Source organism: Daucus carota, chromosome 5 (assembly GCF_001625215.2).
Source record: "Daucus carota subsp. sativus chromosome 5, DH1 v3.0, whole genome shotgun sequence".
Classification (NCBI taxonomy): domain Eukaryota; kingdom Viridiplantae; phylum Streptophyta; class Magnoliopsida; order Apiales; family Apiaceae; genus Daucus; species Daucus carota.
In genome coordinates, this window is record NC_030385.2 from 43,136,015 (window position 1) to 43,160,374 (window position 24,360).

At 33.8% G+C, this 24,360-nt stretch overlaps 3 protein-coding genes across 4 annotated transcripts; 2 read left to right on the forward strand and 1 right to left on the reverse strand.

Annotated features, from left to right (window-relative positions):
- The first annotated feature begins 964 nt into the window (after positions 1-964).
- Positions 965-19,204, forward strand: LOC108223384 (isoamylase 3, chloroplastic). 2 transcript variants are annotated; one of them, XM_017397615.2, is made up of 25 exons: positions 971-1,327; positions 1,614-1,659; positions 1,750-1,815; positions 3,911-4,068; positions 4,858-4,954; positions 5,518-5,754; positions 5,848-5,883; positions 6,009-6,113; positions 7,140-7,244; positions 7,805-7,939; positions 8,054-8,140; positions 9,746-9,800; positions 10,659-10,722; positions 11,970-12,069; positions 13,309-13,409; positions 14,264-14,315; positions 14,651-14,713; positions 14,877-14,966; positions 15,056-15,128; positions 16,290-16,369; positions 16,849-16,953; positions 17,027-17,122; positions 17,237-17,298; positions 17,478-17,586; positions 18,482-19,204. In XM_017397615.2, the coding sequence occupies exons 1-25, from the start codon at positions 1,227-1,229 to the stop codon at positions 18,593-18,595; spliced, it is 2,337 nt and encodes a 778-aa protein (XP_017253104.1). In that variant the 5' UTR covers positions 971-1,226; the 3' UTR covers positions 18,596-19,204. The 2 variants fall into 2 exon arrangements, with proteins under 2 accessions (XP_017253106.1, XP_017253104.1); XM_017397617.2 differs by lacking the exon at positions 5,848-5,883 and having other exon boundaries at positions 965-1,327.
- Positions 19,205-20,341: 1,137 nt separating this feature from the next.
- LOC108222078 (classical arabinogalactan protein 7) lies at positions 20,342-20,698 on the forward strand. Its single transcript, XM_017395965.2, has one exon. The coding sequence runs from the start codon at positions 20,342-20,344 to the stop codon at positions 20,696-20,698; it is 357 nt and encodes a 118-aa protein (XP_017251454.1).
- Positions 20,699-22,152: 1,454 nt separating this feature from the next.
- LOC108222391 (zinc-finger homeodomain protein 2-like) lies at positions 22,153-23,107 on the reverse strand. The gene has a single exon (XM_017396308.2). It carries the CDS (start codon positions 22,965-22,967, stop codon positions 22,374-22,376), a length of 594 nt encoding a protein of 197 aa, XP_017251797.1. The 5' UTR covers positions 22,968-23,107; the 3' UTR covers positions 22,153-22,373.
- Between the last annotated feature and the right edge of the window lie 1,253 nt (positions 23,108-24,360).

Genomic DNA, 24,360 nt, shown 5'->3' on the forward strand with positions numbered 1-24,360 from the left:
TGAATGAGCTCGTAATGAGTGGCTTGATCGAAGGGATTGCATTCAATGCTGCGCTACTGATACGGTATGAACATGGTGCATATCCAGTATTATCCGGGTCGGGTCACATAAATATCCGAAATATCTTTTCATTGTGTTAATTTGAATGAGGAAGAAGCTGGGTCGATCCAGAGCTTAATGGGTTGATCCAAGAGCATGTGAAATTACCATATCAGCCTTAAAAAAATGACTCATGCTTTAAGAAGTATATAGATTTGTGTTAATATATTTTTAATAATTCATAAATCATCAATAAATCATAATTATTCAACAAAAATTTTAAATTTCTAATTTATTACATAAGTCACGTCAAGTTTTTAGTCATAAATTATAAACTCGGTTAAACGGGCTCTAAACTGAAAATGATTTGATTTTGTAAACACAATTGAGCAAAATCGGGTTAATTTTCTCATCGAAAAGGCCCATCTAACAGTGACCATTAGAGCAACTACGGACACGGCCCACCTTTCACCGTTAATGGATCCAGCAGCTGGCATGTCTGCACAAGATTGTCTCCACTCTCGAGAACATCTTAACCCGCATATTTTTTACGGAGTATATGTTATGAACCCGACATCAAAAATTTCCTATCACCCCTATTCTTGAATTCTCTAGTTAATTAGCATATCAAAATTTATTCTAGTCCATGAAGTTTTGATTTTTCGTTTTTTAATAAAAAATTGGCTAGAGCTAGTCAATTTTTTGACAAGAAAATTTTTATTATGCTTTTTTATAATTAAGATATCAGATTATTTTAATTCAGAAACTTAAATAGTAAACCAGGTAACTCAAGAACGAATGAATTATTTTTTCAAAAAAAAAAAATAAACATGTCCGCAGCTGATCTAATGTATTATGAGGAGCCAATGCCATTTCACATGCCGTTGTTAGAACCAATACACGCGTCCAATAGAAGATGCTAATTGACGCTACCCTTCACGTGGCACAACAACAGGAAAGGAGGCATCACGCTTTTCTCACCTCATTTTCTTGGAACCCCAAAAGCGTAACCCCATCCCAAAGTTGCCAAAAACAACTCCACTTTTCATTAATCATTCCCTGCTCTCTACTCCACTCTACTCTTCTCAACTATACATACATTTCACCTGTATGTATATAATATATTTCCCTATCAATTCTCTCTGCTTTTATCCCATCACAATAGTAGAGTGATTTTGTAGAAAGATATGATTCATTCACCTTTCTGTGATTCTGTTTCGACGAAGTTGATTTCTTCTTCCGTTGGTTGTAATTATGCGGATAATTCGATTTTCTCATCGTTTTCGAGGTAATCGTTTCGTTATACTTCTTAATGTATTATGCTGATTTGTGGTTTAGTTTAGTTTATGTAATCATTTGCTGCTCATGTGATCATTTGCTTTGTTTATAGTTTATTGAGTAAATGATGTTAGTTATGATTTCCGAGTTGTGCTTGTTTTGTGTTTGATAGTTTGATTAGTATGATTGTTTGAGTTATGGATTCTAGTCACTTACGTGCCTAGTGTTTTTACTTTCGGTGTAATTATTTGTGAAGAGTTTTGGTTATATTCATTTTAATCGAAAATGTATGACAGGTTGAGGTTGAGTAGAAGCAAATCTAGGCAAAAGAATTCCACTAAGGTAGTGAGCTCTTGATTCGCTTTTACTGAATTTTGTTTTAATATATAGATCATTCTGAGAATTGACATCCGGATACGAATCTTGGTTTAGGTTAGAGAAGGAAAGCAGATAACTACTAGAGTACAAGCTCGTCACGCTGGAGAACGTGTAGTTGAGGTATATATCTTGTTTTGAGTGTTTGTAGTGCTCATCTTCGCCTTAAAACAGTGAAATGTGTAGAACATGTATGATATCCGTACCTAAAATCACTGTGCTGTTCCTCGTTGATAATGGAATACTTCTTTCTTATTTTCATAAAGCATATGAAGACTTGAACTTCTATATAAAAGAAGAATGGTAGACTCTAGGTGGCAATATATAGTTGGTCGTGTATCTAATAAATGGAAACAGGCCCATTTATGCATGTTTACCACAAATTAAAACTTGACGATAACATTTATGAATTATTCGGACCCCTCAATGTTATCAAAAGTGAATCAAGGCACAAAGCGAACCCGAGGCGCAAAACTTCCCGGAGCATAGGCGCCTCAGGCCTAAAACTCCTAGAGCCTAGGGGCAAAGCGCAAAAGCGAGGCGCATTTTATAATTTTTTTCTAGAAATATTACTCGGGATATATATAAGTTTACATCGGTTTATAACATACTCCCTCCACCTCAAAATAACAGTCTTGTTTGACTTTTCAACAGTCAAATTGACCAAATTTTGACCGTAAATAAAAAAAATTATTCTTTTATAACTTATTAACTTTTAAAAAACTGAAAAATACATCTTAAAGTAGATCAAATATGTTTTATAATGATCTAATTTATAAAAAATCTAAATTATACAATACATGTACATTGTGGGTCAAAATTTGGTCAATTTGACCAAGTCAAATCAAAACAAGACTATTATTTTGAGATGGAAGGATATTAAATTACGCTTTTAAGGGTGAAAATAATTTAATATACGCTTTATAATATATTAAATCATACTTATACAGGGACAAACGATACTAAAGTTAAATATTATAATTCAAAATTTAAGTTTTATAGGCTATAAAGTTAAATTTTATATTCAAAATTTAAGTTTTATAGGCTAAATTCCAGGCTCCCGTCTTCCAACGTTATTAGTGGTGAAAATTTCATCCATCATCTTCATCAAAGTCGTGTTCATCTTTAAAATCCTCAAATGCTTCAAATTCATACTCTTGATCCAGTTTTCAAGTCTTGTTCCCCTTCTTCTTTGTCCTTGTCTACGAAAAGGCAATGCCTCATATGTGTAATCTTTCTTGAACCTGAAGCATCCGTGTCATTCTGAACCTTTCTACTAAACATCTATTTGCGGTGGAAATTTATCAATCGCCAGAATGAGGTATTTATAAGTTACAATCATCTTGCTTGAGTATTGGTAGTCCACACAAAACCTCCATGGGCCGTCATTCTTTCCAAAAGGAGTATCGGACTAGAAAAATAACTTTTTGATTGCTAGATTATATTTATGTCTATGTATGCCATGTCTAGTAGATAAAAGCCTTAATCTCATCTTTCTGTGATTGAGGATACCTATAAGGTCGTAAGCTCACTGCTTTGTGCCTGCCTTTAAATTTGATGGCATGTTTATGACCTGGTAATCATCCCCTTCAGCATATAAAAGACTTTAGCATGCTGTTGATGGATTGACACTAAATGTGATGGATCCTTATTAGTGGGTCCCTCACCCGTTAGTAATTGTAGCCATGAGGTGATTACATTCAACCAAGTACCTGTCACTCCCTTTCCGATTTGTCTTCTGGCCTCTAGTATATTTGATTAAAATAATATAGATAACTTCAATTGTAATTACGTAAAATCTACTGGCATGATTATTAAGTCCAAATTAATGTAAAACAAAGCTGATTACTGATGTCAATGGAAGAACGTTAAGAATTTCTCACTTATCAGCAGCTCTTCTAGCTGACAAGAAGGCTTATATGTTACTTTATGCATTGATCAGTTGTCCAGCTCTCATTTCTATAATATTCTTATGTAAACTAAACTTTTCCACCAAAATGGAAGCAACATTGAAGCCCTTCTTACTAGTGACATACTGTATTTTCTCACTCCTATTGCATTTGATGAACCTACAACCATTATTTTCTTACTCATTAATTGTTTTTTTTATAATCTGCAGAGTTTATCATGCCTCGACTTCTATAACTAGCAATTTCAACTAACAAATATTAATTCATTTCCCTTCTCTTTATGTTCTGATGGCTTATGCTTGGTCTAGGAAAAAGCTATAGAAATGGTAGAACCCAGCTTGCAGTTTAAGGTTTCCCCAGGCCAGGCGTATCCGCTTGGAGTGTCGGAAATAGAAAATGGAATCAACTTCGCAATTTTTTCACAGCATGCAACTTCGGTCACACTCTGTTTGTCTCTTCCTGAGAGGTAGATTTACTTTTTATTTTATTACTTGCTTAAAAAATCCAAGTTTATTTTTAATACAGCAAATATGGTTTGCTTCTTCAATTTTGAGTCGTACTGGGTATGGAAGTAGCCTATTGTATTTCTCTACTACTTTGGTAGTATGAATTTCGCAAGGAACAGACCTGGAAGAACATTTGAAAAAAAGAAAGGAAAATGATTGCTTGTTGCAACTTTGATGTGAGGCATACACTAATTTTTATGGATATGACAATGCACGGAAACAATCTCGACCTCTGTGATTAAATATTGATCTACCTGATGAATTTTATACAGTATATAATTTGGTGATACATTTGCAGCAAGGTTAACAGAAGTCAAAGTATTCAAGCTTTATGGAAAACTGAAAACACATCCTGAGAATGCCACCATAAACTAATTAGAAGTCTGAATGGTTAAACAACTTTTATCAGAATTAATGCATAAAAATTTAACAAAAATATAGAAGAATAAAGTTTCAAGGAAATTATTAGCCCAAATTGAAACTCTTACTCTGAATTAGAAGTCTAAAAGCTTAGACATCCATTAATCAAAGGGCGAAAATAGCTAATTAGGTATTAGGCTGCCCAATTATAAGATGATAAGAATAAGACGCATAACTTAAGTAGAGTGTTTTATTGTATTAGGAAAAAAAAATATGCAAATCAGATAAATGTACAACTATTTTCTAATCCTGCATGTAATGCTTTATTGTAGTAGTATTCATTTATATTGATCTCCCAAATTTGTATTCAAGTACCAGTTTTGTTTTAGGCGTGCACATGATTTCCCTGATGATGATGAAATGGTCGAGGTGATTTTGGATCCTCGTGTGAATAGAACTGGAGACATATGGCACATACATGTTGAGGTTATCTTGAGTTCCAAATATATTTTTTCCAAATTTGTTCATGTTATAGTTGCAAATACTATATATGCCTGGCCAAAAAAAATGTTTTCCTATGCTTACAGCTCACCGTTGTAAAAACTTTTGAGCCTGGAATGATGTATATTGAATAAGAAATAGCTGCGTTGCTTGTGATGAAGTGTCTGCAATAACATGATCGTATTATAGTGATTTCTTGTTATCATTATCAACTTTGAAGATTTTTTTTTTTTTTTAATGGAACTTTGAAGGAATTAGTTAAATTACTAAGATGTCTTTGCCATTGCTTTTGTTGTTTATGAAATTCATGTACATTGTGCAAAATGGTTATAGTTACTTATTGTTAATAGACTTTGAGTTAATTTCTACCCATAGTGTTGATTATATTTTGAAAATGCCTCTGCTAAGGAAGTGCATCATTGTTTAATTTTGATGATACATCTGCAGTTGCACTACTAATCTCCATTTGTGTGTGTATGTACATCTTGGGGGATACTTTTGCAAGGTTTTGTAATATTTGCAACACATGGTAATAAATTTTAATCTAGGATCTACCCCGGAGCAACGTCCTATATGGTTATCACATTGATGGTCCTCCAGCTTGGCATCAAGGTCATCGATTCGACAGAAGCTTGTTACTAATTGATCCCTATGCAAAATTTCTTGAAGGACGCCGTATTTTTGGAGATGTTAGCAATAAGATGTCCAAGTTTTTTGGAACTTATGACTTCAGTGGCTTGCAATTTGATTGGGGAAACAATTACAAAATTCCAAACATACCCGAGGTGAACTGCATGATTTGCTTAGTTAGCTTTATCTATATTGTAGTTTAGAATATTAATTCATGATTTGCTTAGTTAGCTTTATCTATATTGCAGTTTAGAATATTAAAAATATCGCTGACAGCCTCTCATGTAAGATTGCAACTCAACTTCATATATGTGTGAGTGTGTGTGTGTGTGTGTGTGTGTGTGTGTGTGTGTGTCGTATAAGGTAATAGGTAATGTAAGTATTAATTTTAGTTCTATTTTCTTTGCAGAAAGATCTTGTCATTTATGAAATGAATGTACGTGCATTTACAGCTGATGAATCAAGTGGGTTGGATCCAAACATTCGAGGCAGCTACCTTGGTTTAATTGATAAGGTAAGCCTTTTGCTTCAGATCTAAACAGTAGTCTAGTTTGAGCACACTCCTTGAGGATCAATATATGAGATACCAACTTTCTTTTTCTCCTTTCTCTTTACCACTGGCATTATATTTCAGAGTATGGTCTTTGTTCATTATTTCAGAATGCTGTATGAAAAGTAATTGCTACATGTATACAATTCATTACCTCGTTCGGCACAGATGATGTAGTAGAATTTATTCTGAAGGAATAAAGGATATTTACATCTCAACTTGATGCAGTTGATTAAACCAAACCCTGTAAGATTACCTCTTCTAGTTAGTCTCATACTATATATTGATTTACTATACGGAATAATATGTATGTATATGTGATACTACTGTAGTAATGTATATTATCCTATACAGCCATCATCATCACCACCCACCATCACCGACACCAACATAAACTAACATAAACTAGGATCATCACCATTTATTGAAATAATTAATTTCGTTATATCTTTTATATATGGTACAATATAATGATCTCTATAACCTCAATGTTTTCTTACAGCCTTCCATTTTTTGTTCAAATGTTTTTTAATCCTTTCACTGTTTATTAAATTTGTTGCATTGTATGAATCTGTTGATTTTAAACCAACAATTGTAACCACATCCGTAAAGGACATCACAGTTGTATATATACATTATGAACTGTCAAAAATGTGGAGATTACTTTTTTGTATTCTTGCGGTATATGCTTTATATTACAAGTATGCTTGCAGTGTATGCTTTATATTACAAAAAACTATGGGGTTGCAGTTGTTTTGGCTTTATCTGTGAAAAAAAGTACCAAATAGTTGGAAATAAAGTAGTTGAAAGATAGATTTTGTGTATCTAACTTTGTTCTATTTGTGTATTCCAAATTAATGGTTAAAATTTCGAAATTCATAAAAGTGTCGATTAGAATGCATCATCTTGTTCCTTTCACTGTGCGACATAAAACCATATAATCTCATTTGTGCATTTATTATTTGTCCTAATGTTCCCAACATTTTGTAGATCCCCCATCTTTTGGAGCTCGGCATCAATGCAATTGAGTTGCTTCCTGTTTTTGAGTATGATGAGATGGAACTCCAGAGACGTCCTAATCCTCGGGATCACATGGTAAATTTCAGATATATTTATTGACTATAAAACTAGGCTAGCAAATCGTTGGTGAAACTGTCAAATGTAATCCTCCCTCCCCAAACACCCAAATCCCTCTCTATCCCTCCCTCATAAGCGGCAAACCACCCATGGTTCCCAAACCTTTTGTCAACTCTATTTTTAGTAGTATAATTTATATAAATGTGAAGAAGGGTGCCATATGATGGGAGATACTTTCAGCTACTTACGGCGTTTTCAGCTATAAGAGTTACTTCTGAATATGAAATTCTTAGATTAGATCTCTTTAGGCAATGTGCTTCCTCAAGAGCTCCCCATTTGACACAACCTTCTAAATCGGAAGTAACCTGGTCCAGAGTTTCATCTCCCTCCCTCTACCTAAAAGTTTATCCTCTCGAAAGCTCCTTGTATGTAGATTTTGCTATCAACCTTATATTCTCAAGAATTGAGCAGACACGTAGATTTTGCTATTAACCTTATATTCTCAAGAATTGAGCAGACACGTGTTTTATTGGAAATTTGTTGTGTTTGCATGCTGGCTTGGATATTAATGTGTAAAGCTCAACACATGGGGTTATTCTACAATAAATTTCTTTGCTCCTATGAGTCGCTATGCTAGTTCTGCTGGAGGACCTCTTAAAGCTTCTCGGGAGTTTAAAGAGATGGTTAAAGCTCTTCATGGTTCAGGAATTGAGGTATGGCGCGCGTTTTGTCAATCTCCATTTAGGAGTTTTTTGTTGCTATATCTGTCTATGTTCCTTTCTAGATTTAATTTTGTGATTCAAACTTCCTTCTTACCACTTCCACAGGTCATTTTAGATGTTGTTTATAACCATACCAATGAGGCTGATGATGCGAACCCTTATACCACTTCATTCCGTGGAATAGACAACAAGGTGAAGCTAAACAACTCGACAATATTTCTTTGCCAGCTAACAAACAATTTAATCATTCCTATGCCTGAGCATCTATAACATGCTTCTAAAGCTTATTACATAATTCTTATTTTATTTATATGTATACTTGTAATTTTTCCTATTATATATAGGGCCAGGTTCCCCTAAGAACCATTTTTCCCTCTTCGAACCAAGTGAACTAATTTATGTTCTAGCAGACCATAGTATGGTGTTTTATCATTTTTTGCATAATTTTTTCTTTTTCATTTTTAGGTTTAATAATAATGAAATAAATTGTGTTTTGCCAAAAAAAACTGATTTACAAAAGACACTGTGTTCTGTAGGAAAATTTTATATACAAACATAAACACTGTGTTCTGCTGCATAATACAATACACTGTGTTCTTTTGCTTGACACAATATTTATTAAAAACATTGCATAATTGTTATTTTTAAGAACAATGTTCATTAAACAATATATAGACATTTATTCAGTTACAAAATATATAGTACTATATTTTTTTTGTGAACCACATAAGAACTAGCTTATAACCTGTTCAATGCACGGGTGACTTATAATACTTGTTCTTTTGTTGTGTATGTTTTAATATTTGATTTTATTCTGAAGATACATATGTGTTAGAATAATATGTGTCTTTTAATTAAAATAGGCTTTTAAGTTATTAATAGGTGTGATTCGATTAATATATTTTTTATTGGATATGTTAAGTAACTTTATAATAATTCAGTCCATCAAAAGAAGACTTGTAAATAAATAGCCAAATAGGTCCCAAAAATATGTTTTGATGAGAACATTCAAATGTGTTTTAGCTATAATAAAAAAGACCCATTAATATATGTTATAAAATAAAGAGGTCTGTAAACAGGCCCAGATACTTGCGGACCAAAACTTTTAATATTTTGGCTTTAATAGTATAGTATGAATTTCTAAAGAACACAATAGAATTTTGTTCTTAAGAAACACAATATTTATGTTAGTTACAAAAAAAATCAGTGTTATGTAAAAGAATACAGTGTATATCGTTTAATTCTAGGTTGTTGTAAGTAGAGCCTGACTCTGTCTCTATATATGGTCTTTCGATAATTGCAATTGGAAGGAGTTCATACCTTAGGAAGCATATGTCTAACTCTTGGTTCTTAGCAGCTAGTTTACTCATCTATTACTATAACCATTTTAATTATGACATACAGGTGGAGTTAGATTCACAGATTGTCTTAAAATAATTTGTTGATTGTGTTTTCTCATTAGAATTCTTTTTAGAATCATGTCCAAGAACTATTGCTATAGTCATCCTGAATTTTTAGATAATTGGAAGTGATATTTTTTGAGAAATACGGACCAATTTTTAGTGCTGTTGATAATTTAGTTGTTATGTATGTTTGTATTAGAAGTATATGAATTAAATAGTTTTTGTAAATTCCTGGAAATTCATTGTCAATATTTTCAGAAATAGGAGAACCATGTATGGCAGGCATATGCTTTTTCGAGATCGAGAAGTCATTTTATTATTTTGCCTGATGATGATTTTTCACAAACCCTCCCCCCTTATAATTACTGATCTTACTTCTAACAATTCCTAATAGGTGTATTACATGATGGATCCAAACAACCAGCAGTTGCTGAACTTCTCAGGATGTGGTAATGCACCCATACTCCTCTTCTATTTTTGGCCAAGTACCCACACTTCTTATTATTCACTAGCCAAAGTGAATAATATGTTATGTAAAGTAAGAGTATTTTCTAATTGAGCCTAGTGTCAAAAGCACTCACAAATCCTATGTAGAATCCAAGGACTATTATTACATTGACTTCAAAGTGCTTGATGGTCATAAGTTAATACTCCCTCCGTCCCTCCCATTTCTTATCAAATGGGATGGGCACGGAGGTTAAGAAATATGTATAAAATAGTGGAAAAGAGGAAGAAAAGTGGATGAAGTGGTGGGAACCATTGATTTTTAATGTATAAAAAGAAGATAGTGGAGTAAAAGTAGTGTGAAAAGGAAAGAAAAGTGGAGAAGTGGTGGGACCCATTAACTATTTTTGGTAAGTTTTGAAATGTAAAGAATTGGATGGGACACCCCAAAAAGGAAAGTGTAAAGAAATGGGAGGGACGGAGGGAGTACTTAATAACCTTGCGGTAGGATATGTTCATCACCTTACTCAGGAGTCCACCGCAATATGTCCCTGACAAACAAGATTGAGTGGTGATCTAGATACTTAAATTTATAACTGAATGTATACTTGAACAGTCTACAAGGAGAAGATGAAAAGTTTGTTGAGCAGCTATTTAACTTTTTAAAACGATGTATGTGTATTCCTCTCACAACTGAATGTCAAATGATTCTCTGTAGACTTATGTTTAGAACATATGCTCTGACAATTCAGAACTTTATCATAATACTGCCATGCCAAAGTTAACTGAAATTGTCCTACTTATCGTTGTTGTTTCTGTTATTTCATGCTGAGTTCTTTTAACATAGAGTGTTTATCATTCAGGAAACACGTTAAACTGTAATCATCCTGTGGTTATGGAGCTTATACTTGATAGCCTGAGGCACTGGTATGGACCTCCTTTAATTTTTAATTTCTTTTAAGCATCTTAAATGTGACTATGACAAAACGAGTATTGAGGTTCTGACTACGACCAACGTGATTTCTATGGAAGTGTGTTTTTTGAAAAGTAGTGGAGGGCAATAGGTCCAAGTATTTTGAAATAACAATATATGTCAATCAAGAAATTTTTCTGCATCTCTGTACTATATAATATACAAGTCATTAGAGACTTCTTGATGCCTGTGTTTATTACGAGTGCCTGACTTATAAAATGCTTAAATTAGGACAGTACACAAATAATGAGTCCAAAAGTACATGAAACCAGAATGGTTGACTGTATTATGTTCCAGAAGTTAAAAATGTTTATAACAAACTTGGAAAAGAGTAAATAATAAATGTATTATATTATTATCTGTGAATTAATTAGCACATGCAATCATATATGGTAATTGGTACTGGATAACTATTTGGAGTTTATCACAATTAGGCATATTACTAGCAGTTCTATATGAGAAAATGTCATCATAATGTTTCTGGATTAGCATAATAAATTGGTAACAGTTAAACCCCAGCCAGCAGCTTCCCGAGAAGATTTTCCCGATGTCACCTGACGACCCAGCAATCCCAACTTTAAGGTCACCCTCCAAACAACAAGCGACAGAAATTTAGAATTTGTTTCCCAATACTTTCTTTTCAGTTGGTGGAAATCTGGACTGAACATATGCAATAATGTAAAATGTACACTAGAAGTCGCACTGTTTTTTGAAATATAATTTGGAATTCTGCTTTGGCTTCTTGGGATCTTATGAATGATACCTCTTCTTAGTGTTTAATTGTATAATATATACTCCTTTATTGTTGCATACTCACATATGCTATGTACGAAATCATGACCTTTATTGTTGCATACTTATATATGCACTCACATATGCTATATACTAAATCATGACCTTAGTCACCAGAAGATTTATTCGTTTTGTGTTCAATAAATATATTTTTGCCTGTGGAAGTAGATTGAAATTTTAGGTTATCATGTTGAAATTTGATATATAATATTTCAAACCTTTATTCTGACACAATCTGACCGTAGGAAATATACAATTTATAACATCTGCTAGGATTTGTTCAGCCATTTTTTGGTGTTGTCGTTTGATCTTTTTCATTATTTCTCCTTTTGTATCTGGAGCAATTATGAAGCTGTTATTGAATACCATATTAAATTTAAGGGGTGGTTAACTGTTTCTCTTACTGAAGGGTTTTGGAATATCATGTGGATGGATTTCGCTTCGATCTTGCCAGCGTTCTTTGTCGGGGTACAGATGGTTCTCCGCTGAGTGCTCCTCCACTTGTTAGGGTAAGTCACTAACATTTAGGATGCCACAGTTAGCTTGTCTGCCAAAAATATTAATATTTGACATCCACAAAGAACTTCGTGCTACATGTCTTGAGTAGAAAGTGTTATTCATATATTATCTGCTGCCAGACTTCCCTTGTAATGGTGAAGCAATAGTCTGAACGTGGCGTCATCAGTTAAGCAGGAAATTTTGACAAGAATAGGACACATCATACATTTATCGCTCAAGTTAACTAGACTGGATAAATTAATGCTCAATTGTTAAGGAGTTTTTTGACTACGAGCTAGCATTTGTGTTGTAGATTGGCCTAAATCTTCCCAACAGTGGTATTAAAGCCCATCCTACAAGTTTCTCCAGGTTTTCTCTTTTTGGCTAGGCGGAGCTCGGTCACATGTTAAGAGGGAGTATTAGATATTAATTGGAAGTTGGGTAAAGGGTGCTAATTTAATTAGTGCGAGTGAAATCCTCATCTTAAGAGAACCTTTGGGTTGAGATAGAGGGGCCCAATAGTACCCAAGAGTATCTTACTACGAACTATTAATAGTTTATCCTGTTATGATAATTACTAGCCTGTCTATTACTTATGTTTAATTTTTATCTGCAAGTCAGTTTTGATCCTGAAAGAAAATAAGGATATACATTTTATGAAACAACTACGAGTTTTTCCTTCCTTTGTTTAACAGTGGACAATCCCATTGAGTACATTCGTGGTGATCAACCAGAGGCCAGGAAATCTGAAAGTAATGGACATAGTTCATAAGAATTGATAGGTAGAAATATAGATTGACATATATGCTTAATACTTCATGTGATGCAAGATTATAAATTGGTAAATAACCCATTTGCATCTTGTTGAGAAACAATTTTATAGTGCATTACTAGAGAATTTGATTATTTTTTATATTTTAGCATTTACACTGTGGTGGTAGAGCTAGAAAAGAGTTGCTTTATATCTAATTGCGGTAGTTGATTAGCATTAGCGGCAGATTACATTTAGGAACTCCATTCGTGCTTTGTTTGTTGTTTTTTAATTGCACCAAGTGCAACCGCCTGAAGACTCCTAGTTCTGGGTCATGGAAGTCCATGGTCTCCATGTGGGTTCATCATGTGGACGCCATGACATTTATTTGCGGGGATAACAATGTTATGTTTATTTTCCAATATACAGTATTGTGGACCTCAACAAAGGAAATTTTTTGTGGTATATTGATGTGTCTAAAATGATTATGTTGGTATAGGCAATAGCAAAAGATGATATACTTTCGAGGTGTAAAATCATTGCTGAACCTTGGGACTGTGGAGGCCTTTACCTTGTTGGTAAATTTCCAAATTGGGACAGGTGAGCTACTATAATATTCCTGTTATAGTTTGTTTTCTGAATAACTCATTGTTCTTTGATTCAATTGCAAATTGCATCCCTTTAGTTCAGACCAATTGTACTTTGTCGCCTAAACTTTACATAATTGCACAATACATCCCTTTACCTGTTTTGGCTCTGCATTTTGAACCCTTTTGGTCTATTTCTGTCTATTTTGACCTATAATTGTGTAAGGGTGAAATAGACTTAAGAATTAACTAAAATGTAATGTTATAGGTTCTTAAATTGATTTATCCTTTTAATTTAACATAGTACTATTTCAAAATCGATGAAAATGGACTAAGAGTGTTTGACATGTGACTTTAAAATATTTTAAGGGGTGCACTTTGCAATTACCTAAAGTTTAGGTAATGAAGTGCATTTTGTTCAAATCAAAGGGATGCGTTTTTCAATTAACTCTTGTTCATTTTATGTTGTGTTTTAATGCAGTACTATCATTCTAGTCACTTATTGCTATTTTTTATTTTTATTTTTCTGTTGATGCAAATTGCTTCACATGAAATTATCGGGTGCAAAGTGCATTTATCTAAAACCGCAAAATGTATATGAGTCTCTTTTTTTAATAGTTTCAATTGTTTGCTAACTGTGTGGAAGCTTATTGTTTGGATTTTCGACATTAGAGCAAGATATACCGAAATATTTTGTATTAGTATAGTCAAATTATATGTTAACTTTGTCGCAGATGTATATTTGGATATATGACGTTAAACTAAATATTTCTTCTGGTTTTGAATCCAATAATCTTAATATTGCTTCTGGGATTGTATATAATGACTTAAATTTTGGCAGTGAGCATCTCTTAATTCTAATTGCAGGTGGGCTGAGTGGAATGGGAAGTATCGTGATGACATCAGGAGATATATAAAGGTGGTGTTATCTGGATACAATTATAAATAATCTTTAATTTAGTTTCAATCTCGTAACTCTCAGAATTAGGTTGTTTTGTCCTTGAATTTATATATGCACTACAGAAATTATCATAGCAACATGATTTTGTGCCCATATACATTGTTTTTAATGTTGAAAAACTAATTCTTATCTATTAATTTTATTTTATTTTGTAAATTATCTTAATTGTCGAAACTCTAATACTCATTTATTAATTTTCTCTGTTAAGAATACCATCTTCCTTTTTTCCTGGTTCAGAAGTTGCATTCATTGTCAAGTTAATTTCTTGTTCTAATTTAATTATCAAACCACAGGGTGATGCTGGTATGAAGGGGAGTTTTGCAAGTCGAGTTTCTGGTTCTGCTGACATGTACAAAGTAAGGCATCAGCAATGTTTTAGTTAACATGTCTTTACTTTTCCTACTACGACTTGCCTTCCATCGGTGACCAAGTTGAGGAAATCACTGCCCTTAATTACCATAGTTTGGGAACTGCTGTTTGTTAATATATGTCTATGGTGGTGCGACTCATTTGTTACAGGTAAATAAGCGAAAGCCATCTCACAGTGTCAATTTTGTTATAGCACATGACGGATTTACTTTGTATGATCTCGTGTCATATAATCAAAAGGTAGTCCCTGGATTTTATTTTTTTGCTCCTTTTTTGTTAACCATAGAAGCCAACTTGTAATGTCAGTATTATGTTTATGTCCGTTGTAGAAAAATGATGCTAATGGAGAAGGTGGCAATGATGGAAGCAATGACAACTTAAGTTGGAACTGTGGCCATGAAGGTAAAGCACCAAATGCTAGTGCTTCAAATTTCTCTTATTTCATTTGGTACAGCATCAAGGGATTTAATTAAATGTCGATTGAGTTGAACCATTAACCAAAAAGAAGTCATATGCATAAATAATAAATTTTAATCTGGGACAGTTGAGGAGATAATATATTGTAGTGTTGTGTTGATTGATGCCGCTGGATGAAGAAAGTAGTCATTAAGACTTAAATGGTCTTCCTTTTGAATGGCGCGTATCTGAAGCCTTTGATGCTTGTAGTCGACCCATAACTCGTTGTGTGTGGCTGCTTACAGATATTTATCTCTAGAGCTGGGACTCAGTTGAGTATAATTTATAAACAACTGGTGCTGTATATCTTTTGAGAATCTGCAACACTATAGAAGGATATGTCTTTTAAACTATGATATTCTCAATTCATTTTCCGTCCCACCACACAGCCTATTTTTATGCACAAGCACTCTTATCATAGCTCAACCCGGCCGGAGGTGCTTTGCCAGGGTTTTTACAGCTCTCCGTTTAGGCCTTACAAGGACATAAGGAGTTATACCGGGGAAGTTTGCAACACCAAACTGGAATCTGCGAGACATTTTGTCCAGAATATAAGCTCAAGTCCAACTACTAAGTGCACCAACAACAAATCATAGTTTTTGAGGGCCTGTGTTGGCTTGTGAATCACCCAACTTTGGTTGCATGTATTACCTTTGTCTTTGACTCTTTGGTCTTTATTGTAGATAATATAGACTAATTTAAATCTCGATGTCTTACTGGCTGAAGCGGAACTTCCTGAAGTGAAGGAAGAATGAGAAACACATAAACGACCACATACATTTGAACATACACAGAAAATATATGTGGTTCATTTGTATTTGAAATAGTGGCGACTATGGTATTTAGTTTTTGTTTCTCTTTTAGTGGGGGTTGGGTGATATAAGGTCTTCCAGAGCTATATTGGTAAATTGGATGGGAAATTTATTTACTAAAGCCTGGAAGAACTTTAGCAACGATGAAACAACTTCATATCAGCCCCAAATCTGTAGCACTAGTTGTATGTTGTGCACTTGTGCTGTACTGTCAACTCCTTTTTTTTCTAATCATGTAGGGTTTGTCTGGTAAATATGGACATTTAATATTTATTTTTCTGTATCACTTGGACAGGAGAAACTACTGATCCACAAATCAAGGCTTTACGCTCTCGGCAAATGAAAAACTTCCACCTAGCATTAATAGTATCGCAGGTACTTCAGTATGCGAAACTAAATTTTGGACTCTTGCATACATTTGCATGAAATTAATGGTACATGCTGATTTGGACCATTTGGTTAACATCCTCATGCGAGAATTAAGCCCCAAAACATCATAAAGATCTTATGTCATCTTTTTTTCCCCCTTGCATGGTATTACTTATGATGTTTATTATAAGCAAGGAAAAAGTAGAATGTTTGAGAGGGCTGCAGTTTCTACGTTGTGCTCCTTTCTAAATCAATGTCTGCACGACATGCACTTTTAAATTTTACAAAGTACCTGGTATACACATGCAAGGTGGTCAGGTTTTTGATGATCTAGCAGTGTGTGTTGGTATATATGTTGTGCTTCAATAATCAAGTGACTTTTTTTTTTCATTTGTTAGTGTCCAATATATATTTCTATCCTTTCTTCAATATCCAACCTCTATTTGACTTCGAATCCTAAAGGGTTTCTTTGGTACAAAATCTAGGGAACTCCAATGATGTTCATGGGAGATGAGTATGGACATACTCGTTATGGAAACAACAACAGTTATGGACATGATGATGCTCTTAACAACTTCCAGTGGAAACAAGTATGTGACATGTTTTTATATATATTTCCATGCCTTTTACAGTATAACATAACTAATGAGCAGATCACTACAGTTGGAATCTGAGAATGATCACTTTAGGTTTTTCTCGGAGGTGATAAAGTTTCGCCTAGCCCATCACATCTTTCGACAAGAAAATTTTGTTGGCGAGGTTTATGTTTCAAACTTCAGTCTTTCGTTTTGCCAGCTTATATAGCACCTTGAGATTTCGTGCAGTAACTTTGTTTTCTCATTCGTTGTATATATTTTTTTTCGTTCTTTCCAGAATGAGGTGACTTGGCATGAGAAAAATTGGGATAACTATGAGAGCAAGTTCCTTGCCTTCACGTAAGTCTATGGATATTTTCTTTTCTAAATTCAGTGTATTTTACTTTAATGCGAATATTTAGTACTTATTAGCCTTTAAGTTATTGGACTTCAAGGACATGTGTTAATATTCATCTACAATTTGAGGTCCCTTTTGTATCAGATGACTTGAATCACCTTACTGAACTTTTCTTTTGCAGACTTCATGATAGTAATGGAGGAGACATCTACTTAGCATTTAATGCACATGACTATTTTGTTAAAGTTGCAATTCCTTCGCCGCCACCAAAAAGACAGTGGTTTCGAGTGGTTAGTACTCTTTACTAACTGTGCATATAATTTAATCTGAATACAACATAAGCCAAAACTGAACTGGCCCGTAATTTCAACGAGTTAGGTAGTCTACAAGCATATATTCTGAACTTTATTATGTTTTGATGTAGGACTGGGGTGTCACAATTTGTATATATTCCCTTTGCTAAATAACAATTTGTAGATTTTAATTTAAAGAATGAAACTATTGTGAAGTTGCGAATTGGATCTTTATTATGAGATGTCTGATGAGTGAGGAGTGATGGCTTAAATTGTATATATTATATTGATTAAGAGTTGTATTCTGTGCATTCTGAAACCACAAAGAAAACTGTAAATCTGCTTACTTAGCATGAAGTTCTCATCGATATCATTGAATTGATATCATTGAATTGTTATAACAAGTGCAAACGTTTAATTTATAAGGTGCTATAGTACAGAAGTTATTTATCTGCCAGGCCCATGTAAGTTACATATGCTCCTGCTTAGCATATTCAATTCAATGGCCAAGTGCATACAAGTCCTGTGTATTATATTTAGCCTTTGGTTATGACCCTACGGCATAGTCAAGCTTACACTAGCTAGGGCTATTTTTTCTCTTGTCCATAGTCAATTGATCAGATGCTGGGACTTTACTAGTCGAATTAAGCTTGCCATTTGACCTGTTGGTGCATTTTCTAAAGATTGGCGCAAGCCTTGAGGAATCTGTTGAAATATTGGCTTCTGCACTAGAATATTTTACTTTTAATGCAAATATAGTACTTATTAGCCTTTAAGGTAAAGGTCATTTCTCGATTGATACTTTGAGATGTCTTTTTTTGGTATTTATTTGTTCATTTGTGATACTTGTTCATCTCTGGCTCCTGATCAGATGTGAACCTTTTTATTTCAGGTTGACACCAATCTCATGTCACCAGATGATTTTGTGCATGATGGTGTACCTGGAATTGGAGATTCATACAACGTTGCTCCATATTCTTCAATACTTCTTAAAGCAAAGGTGTAAAGCATCTCTGAAGCTGCCTACTTTATCCACATTTACTTTGAGACAACCCAGATATCATATACTCAATAAGATTCAGGGGTTATATAGGCATAGTTCTTTCGAATCTACTTGCTTGATTTTATGCTTTCTAGAACTCGGTGGAGTGTGAAGGGACTGATGCTGTCGAGAATTTGTTGTATTTACATCGGATGAAAGCTTATACTGGTCATGTCGGAATAAATAGTTGGTGTAGTCGAGTATCAGGGAATTTCGTGTTTGTTTGGACTTCTGGCCTTTTTCAGCTGAAGATATGCATTTGGGATTCTTTGGTACTTTATTCCTGCTTAAGACTATACAGAATTGGAACCTGCTGCTGGATAGCTGTCCAGGAAGCTACAGAAGTTGATACCCTGTTGTACTCTTCACTCATAAGTATCTTATTTTGAATTGTATCTTTTTCCATTTATTCTAGATCAATTATACGCTGGGGAGTACTTGAGACTCTTCCTTCTTTATTTTATACAGGATAGAAACCTTCTGGCTAGCTGCCCAGGAAGAATGTATAATAATAATTACTATGTAGCGTTCATCACTCCTTATCTTTCTTTTAAAACTTTAATTTTTCTCTCATTCACTGTAGTTCAGTGTATTATTAATGATATATACTATGTCTTATTGGATGACTATTTTACATATGTAACTATGTAAACAAGCAAAATAGGTTATTATTTTCTGTTTTACGTTTTTTTCATTAGGGTATTAATAGCATTTGATTGAATTTTTGGTTTATCTTGCTAGCGTTTAGTTGGATTTGATTGCATAGTTGTGTTTGTGAGCAATTTATAAATTTTAGAAGTTCGTTCACAATGTAAACTTTATGTAAATTTATAAAAATAATTATAAATAATTACTTAAATAGTTAAATGTATCCAACTGGTTTATAATAACTTAAATGCAATAAGTACGGATCCGCGTAAATATTCTCCTTAACATATTAGTCTGTATTTTATACGAGAGTGGTTCTGATATAATTTATTCTTTGACTTTAACTCGAACATATGCTCAGCATGTCTGATGTAGATTAGTTCCAAACGCGTATATTAGCATTTGTATTTGTTAATTTTACGTCAAATTTCACTGATAATGTATCCATTTATTAAAATAGACGCATCTATTGTGCTTTGTTTATTTGGTCAACTTGTTTAAACAACAATTGGTGCTGGTCAAACTTGTATGGTAGTAGAATTAGTCTCTAATCTCTATGTAGGTAGAAAATCCCACCTCTAATCTTTCAAACAACTTGATATAATTAATTAATTTGACAAGTTAGAAAGCATATTTTAGTCTGTTAAAATTACATTAAAGAGATTAGACTCGTCATGATAATTATATGCCAGAACGTGCTACTCATAACGGTAACCCCAAATTTTCCAAAATTAATATATACGTTTGTGAAGCCAAAAATAATTAAATAAATCAAAAAACCCAAAATGAACGCGAATTAAACAGCTGTGGACGGCTCAGATCTCTCTTACCGCGTCACACAAATAACACGGCCAATCCCACTCTGTTTCTGAGTTGTAAATTAATCATTACAACAGAAACAGAAGTGCATTCCAATCAACCCGACTTAAACTCCCCTATATAAACACTTCATTCTTCTTCCAACTCTCCCAACACAAACTCTCTCAACACCTCCAAAACCTTTTAACGCATAAATCGAGCCGAGTCGAGTCTGAGTTTTCGATAAATAAAAAACATACCGCAATGGCACTCTCAAAAATTATTCTCACAATAATGCTAGCAACAATATTTGCATCTGCCATAGCTCAATCCCCCGCACCATCACCTTCCTCCACTCCATCAACTCCCCCGGTCTCTTCGCCACCTCCAATTGTTGCACCAACTTCTTCTCCTACCGCGTCACCCCCTTCGGATTCTCCTTTATCGTCTCCTCCAGCTCCACCTGCCGCGACTCCATCCGCAACTCCACCGTCGGCTATCTCCACCACTCCTAGCAATGCACCTGCCGGAACTCCTGACAATGCTGCTGGTCTCAACAGAGTCACCGTTGCTGGCTCCGGTGCAGTGGCATTATTCGCAGCCGTTGCATTGTTGATTTAACGAGAATATCGGTGATCGATTTTTTGTTTTTTTTGGGAAATTTTTCTTGTAATACTTTGTTCGGATGTTGATCAGTACATGTGGTGATCGGATGTGTTTTATTTAATTTTTGTTAATAAAATTCTTTGTTTCGGTTAATTTTTGATTCGGTTTACTATTACTCGAGCTAGCAAATTGTTGAAATGATCTACCGTGGTGTTAGTGTAACGGATGATTTATTGATTACCTGTTGAAAACGGTACGTTAATTTAGTAGATTATAGAAAAAGTTATGTAGCTGTAACGAAGCATGTGGAACGTGCAGGTTATGAGGTGTTTCGAAACGTTCTAAAAAAGCATGTGGTAAGGTAACATGGTGGGGAACAAATTACATAATAATTTGATTAGATTTAAAGGAAGTGGTGGCTTGGCTAATATTAAAGATTGACGTGAGGAAAATATTCATTTAAACCGTACTATTAATTTGTTAAGGAATTCCGTTCATAATATTCACAATCACATATACTAAAGTAATTTAAGATTTACGGATTTACGCATTTTATGGCAAGTACTGGTTGGGGTCATGTACAATTTTCATTACGAATGTAAAAGAGTTTATGTGCATGGACTTTGACCAGTTCTAACAAATTTGGATTACAATTTAGGTCATTATTTCAGCTTATATATAATATATACCATAATATTTTTCTGATTCGTTATGTTTGCTCTGTTTTTTAAATTTAAAAAATAAAATTGGTGAGAGTATTTTTGATTATTAATTAAATTAATATATTTAGTACTCCATAGTTCAATATTATATATCTACAAAATTGTGATAAAATAAATCCTATTTATCTATTCTCTTATATTTAAAAAAATTCTTCGATGTACAAAATCATCGATACAAAATTTTTGAATATAAATTTATTGATAAAAAATTCATTGAAATCGCACTTATAATCAGTTTTCCACATATATTTAGATAAATTAATATATTTAGTACTCTATAGTTCAAGATTATCTATAATTATCATAAAATAAATCCTATTGATCTATTCTCTTATATTTTCATTAAATTTTAGGTATGTATTTAAATACTATACAGCCTTTATGTATTTAATATTATATAATCTTTAGCCGGTAATTATTTATAAAGAAAATATGTGTAATTAACAACCCCTGAACCCTATTAGAAACCTATTACCATTACTTCTTTATGTTGTATGATTCATGTTAAAAAAATTATATCTGGGAATAGGCTAAATACCTACAAACAACTGTTTTGCCCCAGCATAGCATCAAAGTTTATGTGCGCTTGAAGCAAATAAAACAAATAATCCCTACAATTTGTTATCAATTCTTTTAGTACATCAATCAAGAACATTCATTTTTTTAGTTATTCTAGCTAGTATTTATGCCAAATTTAACTAACAGTACTTTGTAAGTAGTTTAGTTGAATATTTTCTAAGTTATAGTTGAATATAGATTTCAATAATCCCGGTGAAATCAAAACAAAGTAGATTTAAGTTGACAATGAAATACAGATCGATGAACCCTAATTAAGGCTTACTAAAAACTGTCACAATATCTGAATATTGTTTACCAAATGATGTATATAACAAGCCTTAAAGAACCTTAAAACCCTAATTAATAGATCAGATTTATAGTCACCTAGAAAATAAAATAATTACTGATAATTAAGGTCGAGTGTGCTTGTTGTTATGCATCCAAACCTTAAAAACCTGCCGCTGAATCCCACTCTCCTTGCAAAACTCCTCCACCACCGCCTCATCTTGCTGCTGTACGCGCCACCCCAATCTCTCCGCCACCTCCGTCATCCTCTCCTTCTGCTCCCGCGTAAACTTCGTCCTGAATCTCTTCCTCGACGACCCTCCTCCACTGCTGCTAGGGTTAGGGTTTCCCAATTCTTGATCCATCTCCAACTGCGCCGCCACTGGCCTCTGCTGGCTCATCGGGGTCACTAGGTACCCCGATGGACGGTGGTACTGCGGCGGCATTGTCTCCGCCTCGCTTTGTCTGCGGTGAAAGTTTCTGTGACAAGTACAAGCGGCGCATCTGAGGGCATCTAGGGTTCCTTCTTGTCCAGCTGGCATGAACTCTCTGCAGCCATCTACAGCATTGCCGCCGATTCCAATTGCCTGGTTCTTCAAGCACTCCTTGTATTTGTATCCGCCGGCCCTACTCCTAAAAGCTTCTGGAACCGTCGAAACGTAATTCGACGGCGCCAGCTGCTGCATTTCCTCATCTTGTTCTTGCTCCTCAAATTCCATCTCTCTTTTGTCTTTCAAGCCTATCTCTTTCTGCTATATATCCAGATTAATATATTGGGCTTGTTATAAAAAATGTAGGTTTATGTAGAAAAGTGACAATGGTTGTAAAAATTATTGACGCTGACAAGAGATAGTGCGGGTAAAATGCTTGAAATAGTATGTCCAGAAATGTTTGCTATTTTGAAAATATATATATATATATATATATATATATATATATATATATATATATATATATATATATATATATATAATCAAGGGGAATTTGTGCCACTTTACGATGTATACAAAACAAAACCATGGATTATCCCAAGCAAATTACTTCGTTTTGAATGTCGGTGTCCTGGGCTCAAATTGTTATTATTATTTTAAAAATTGATGATTAATTATTTTATATTTCTTAACTTGTTGAACTGATTAAATATTTGATTATTCAATTAGTTATCTAATTAATTTTCAATCGTTTTAGTTGAGCTTCCTAATTTTATTTTATTTTGAAAAAAATTAATCTTTCTGATTTCCTTGTTTCATGTATACATCAAGAGAAGTGCTAGGTAAATAAATTTCTCAAATATTTAACAAATGATATAACATAACACATGATAATTTTTAATTTGGGGACGCATATGTATGCATGTGAGGTCCCATATTATTGTTAAGAAAATTATTTATGTATTGGCAATTCAATATTTAAAAAAATAATAATTGGATAATCTAGCCTTTCATATACGTCGAGTAAGTCCAATTATCATTTTAATCGATAATAAACAAAAGAAAGATAATTGAAATTTAAAAGCTCTGGTGGAGTAATGATTTCGTGATTACTGAAAGATTCTTCATTTTGTCATCAGTGTGGATCCTCATCACTCCCTCACTGTACTGCGTAGATGACGATGGTGACAAGACAGGAGTAAAAACCGGCTGATTCTTACATGAAAAATACTTTGACAGCCTTATGCATTTTCTCTAATCAAACAAGCAATCAATCAATCATTGTCTTTTATCTCTGATCTTTTAGCATCTCTATCTCTTACCTGCAAATCTGCGATAATATTGTTACTGATACTGTACATACAAGGCAAGGGGCCTCTCCACTTGTCTCCAACTATTGCGCCAGGGCTATCACCAGGGGCGGATCTAGAGACAGAATTTAGGGGGGGCACCAAGCAAATTTTCAGAAAACACCTATATATTTTTAAATTTTGGGGGGGCACTTCTGTAATTTTGTAAAATTTAGAATGGTGAAAATATGTAAAAAAAAATTTTAGGGGGGGCACGTGTCCCCCCGTGCCTCTTACTAGATCCGCCCCTGGCTATCACAACCTCACACCACCTATTTCTATTCTTTTGATATGCACAAATAATTTTCTTACATTTTTAAATTAATACATTT

Coding starts and splice junctions, on each gene's coding strand:
- LOC108222078 (XM_017395965.2), top strand. CDS start 20,342: ATGGCACTCTCAAAAATTATTCTCACAATAATGCTAGCAACAATATTT.
- LOC108222391 (XM_017396308.2), bottom strand. CDS start 22,967: ATGGAATTTGAGGAGCAAGAACAAGATGAGGAAATGCAGCAGCTGGCG.
- LOC108223384 (XM_017397615.2), top strand. CDS start 1,227: ATGATTCATTCACCTTTCTGTGATTCTGTTTCGACGAAGTTGATTTCT. Junction 7,245..7,804: donor CTAATCCTCGGGATCACATG/GTAAATTTCAGA, acceptor TAATGTGTAAAG/CTCAACACATGGGGTTATTC. Junction 9,801..10,658: donor GCTGAACTTCTCAGGATGTG/GTAATGCACCCA, acceptor TTTATCATTCAG/GAAACACGTTAAACTGTAAT.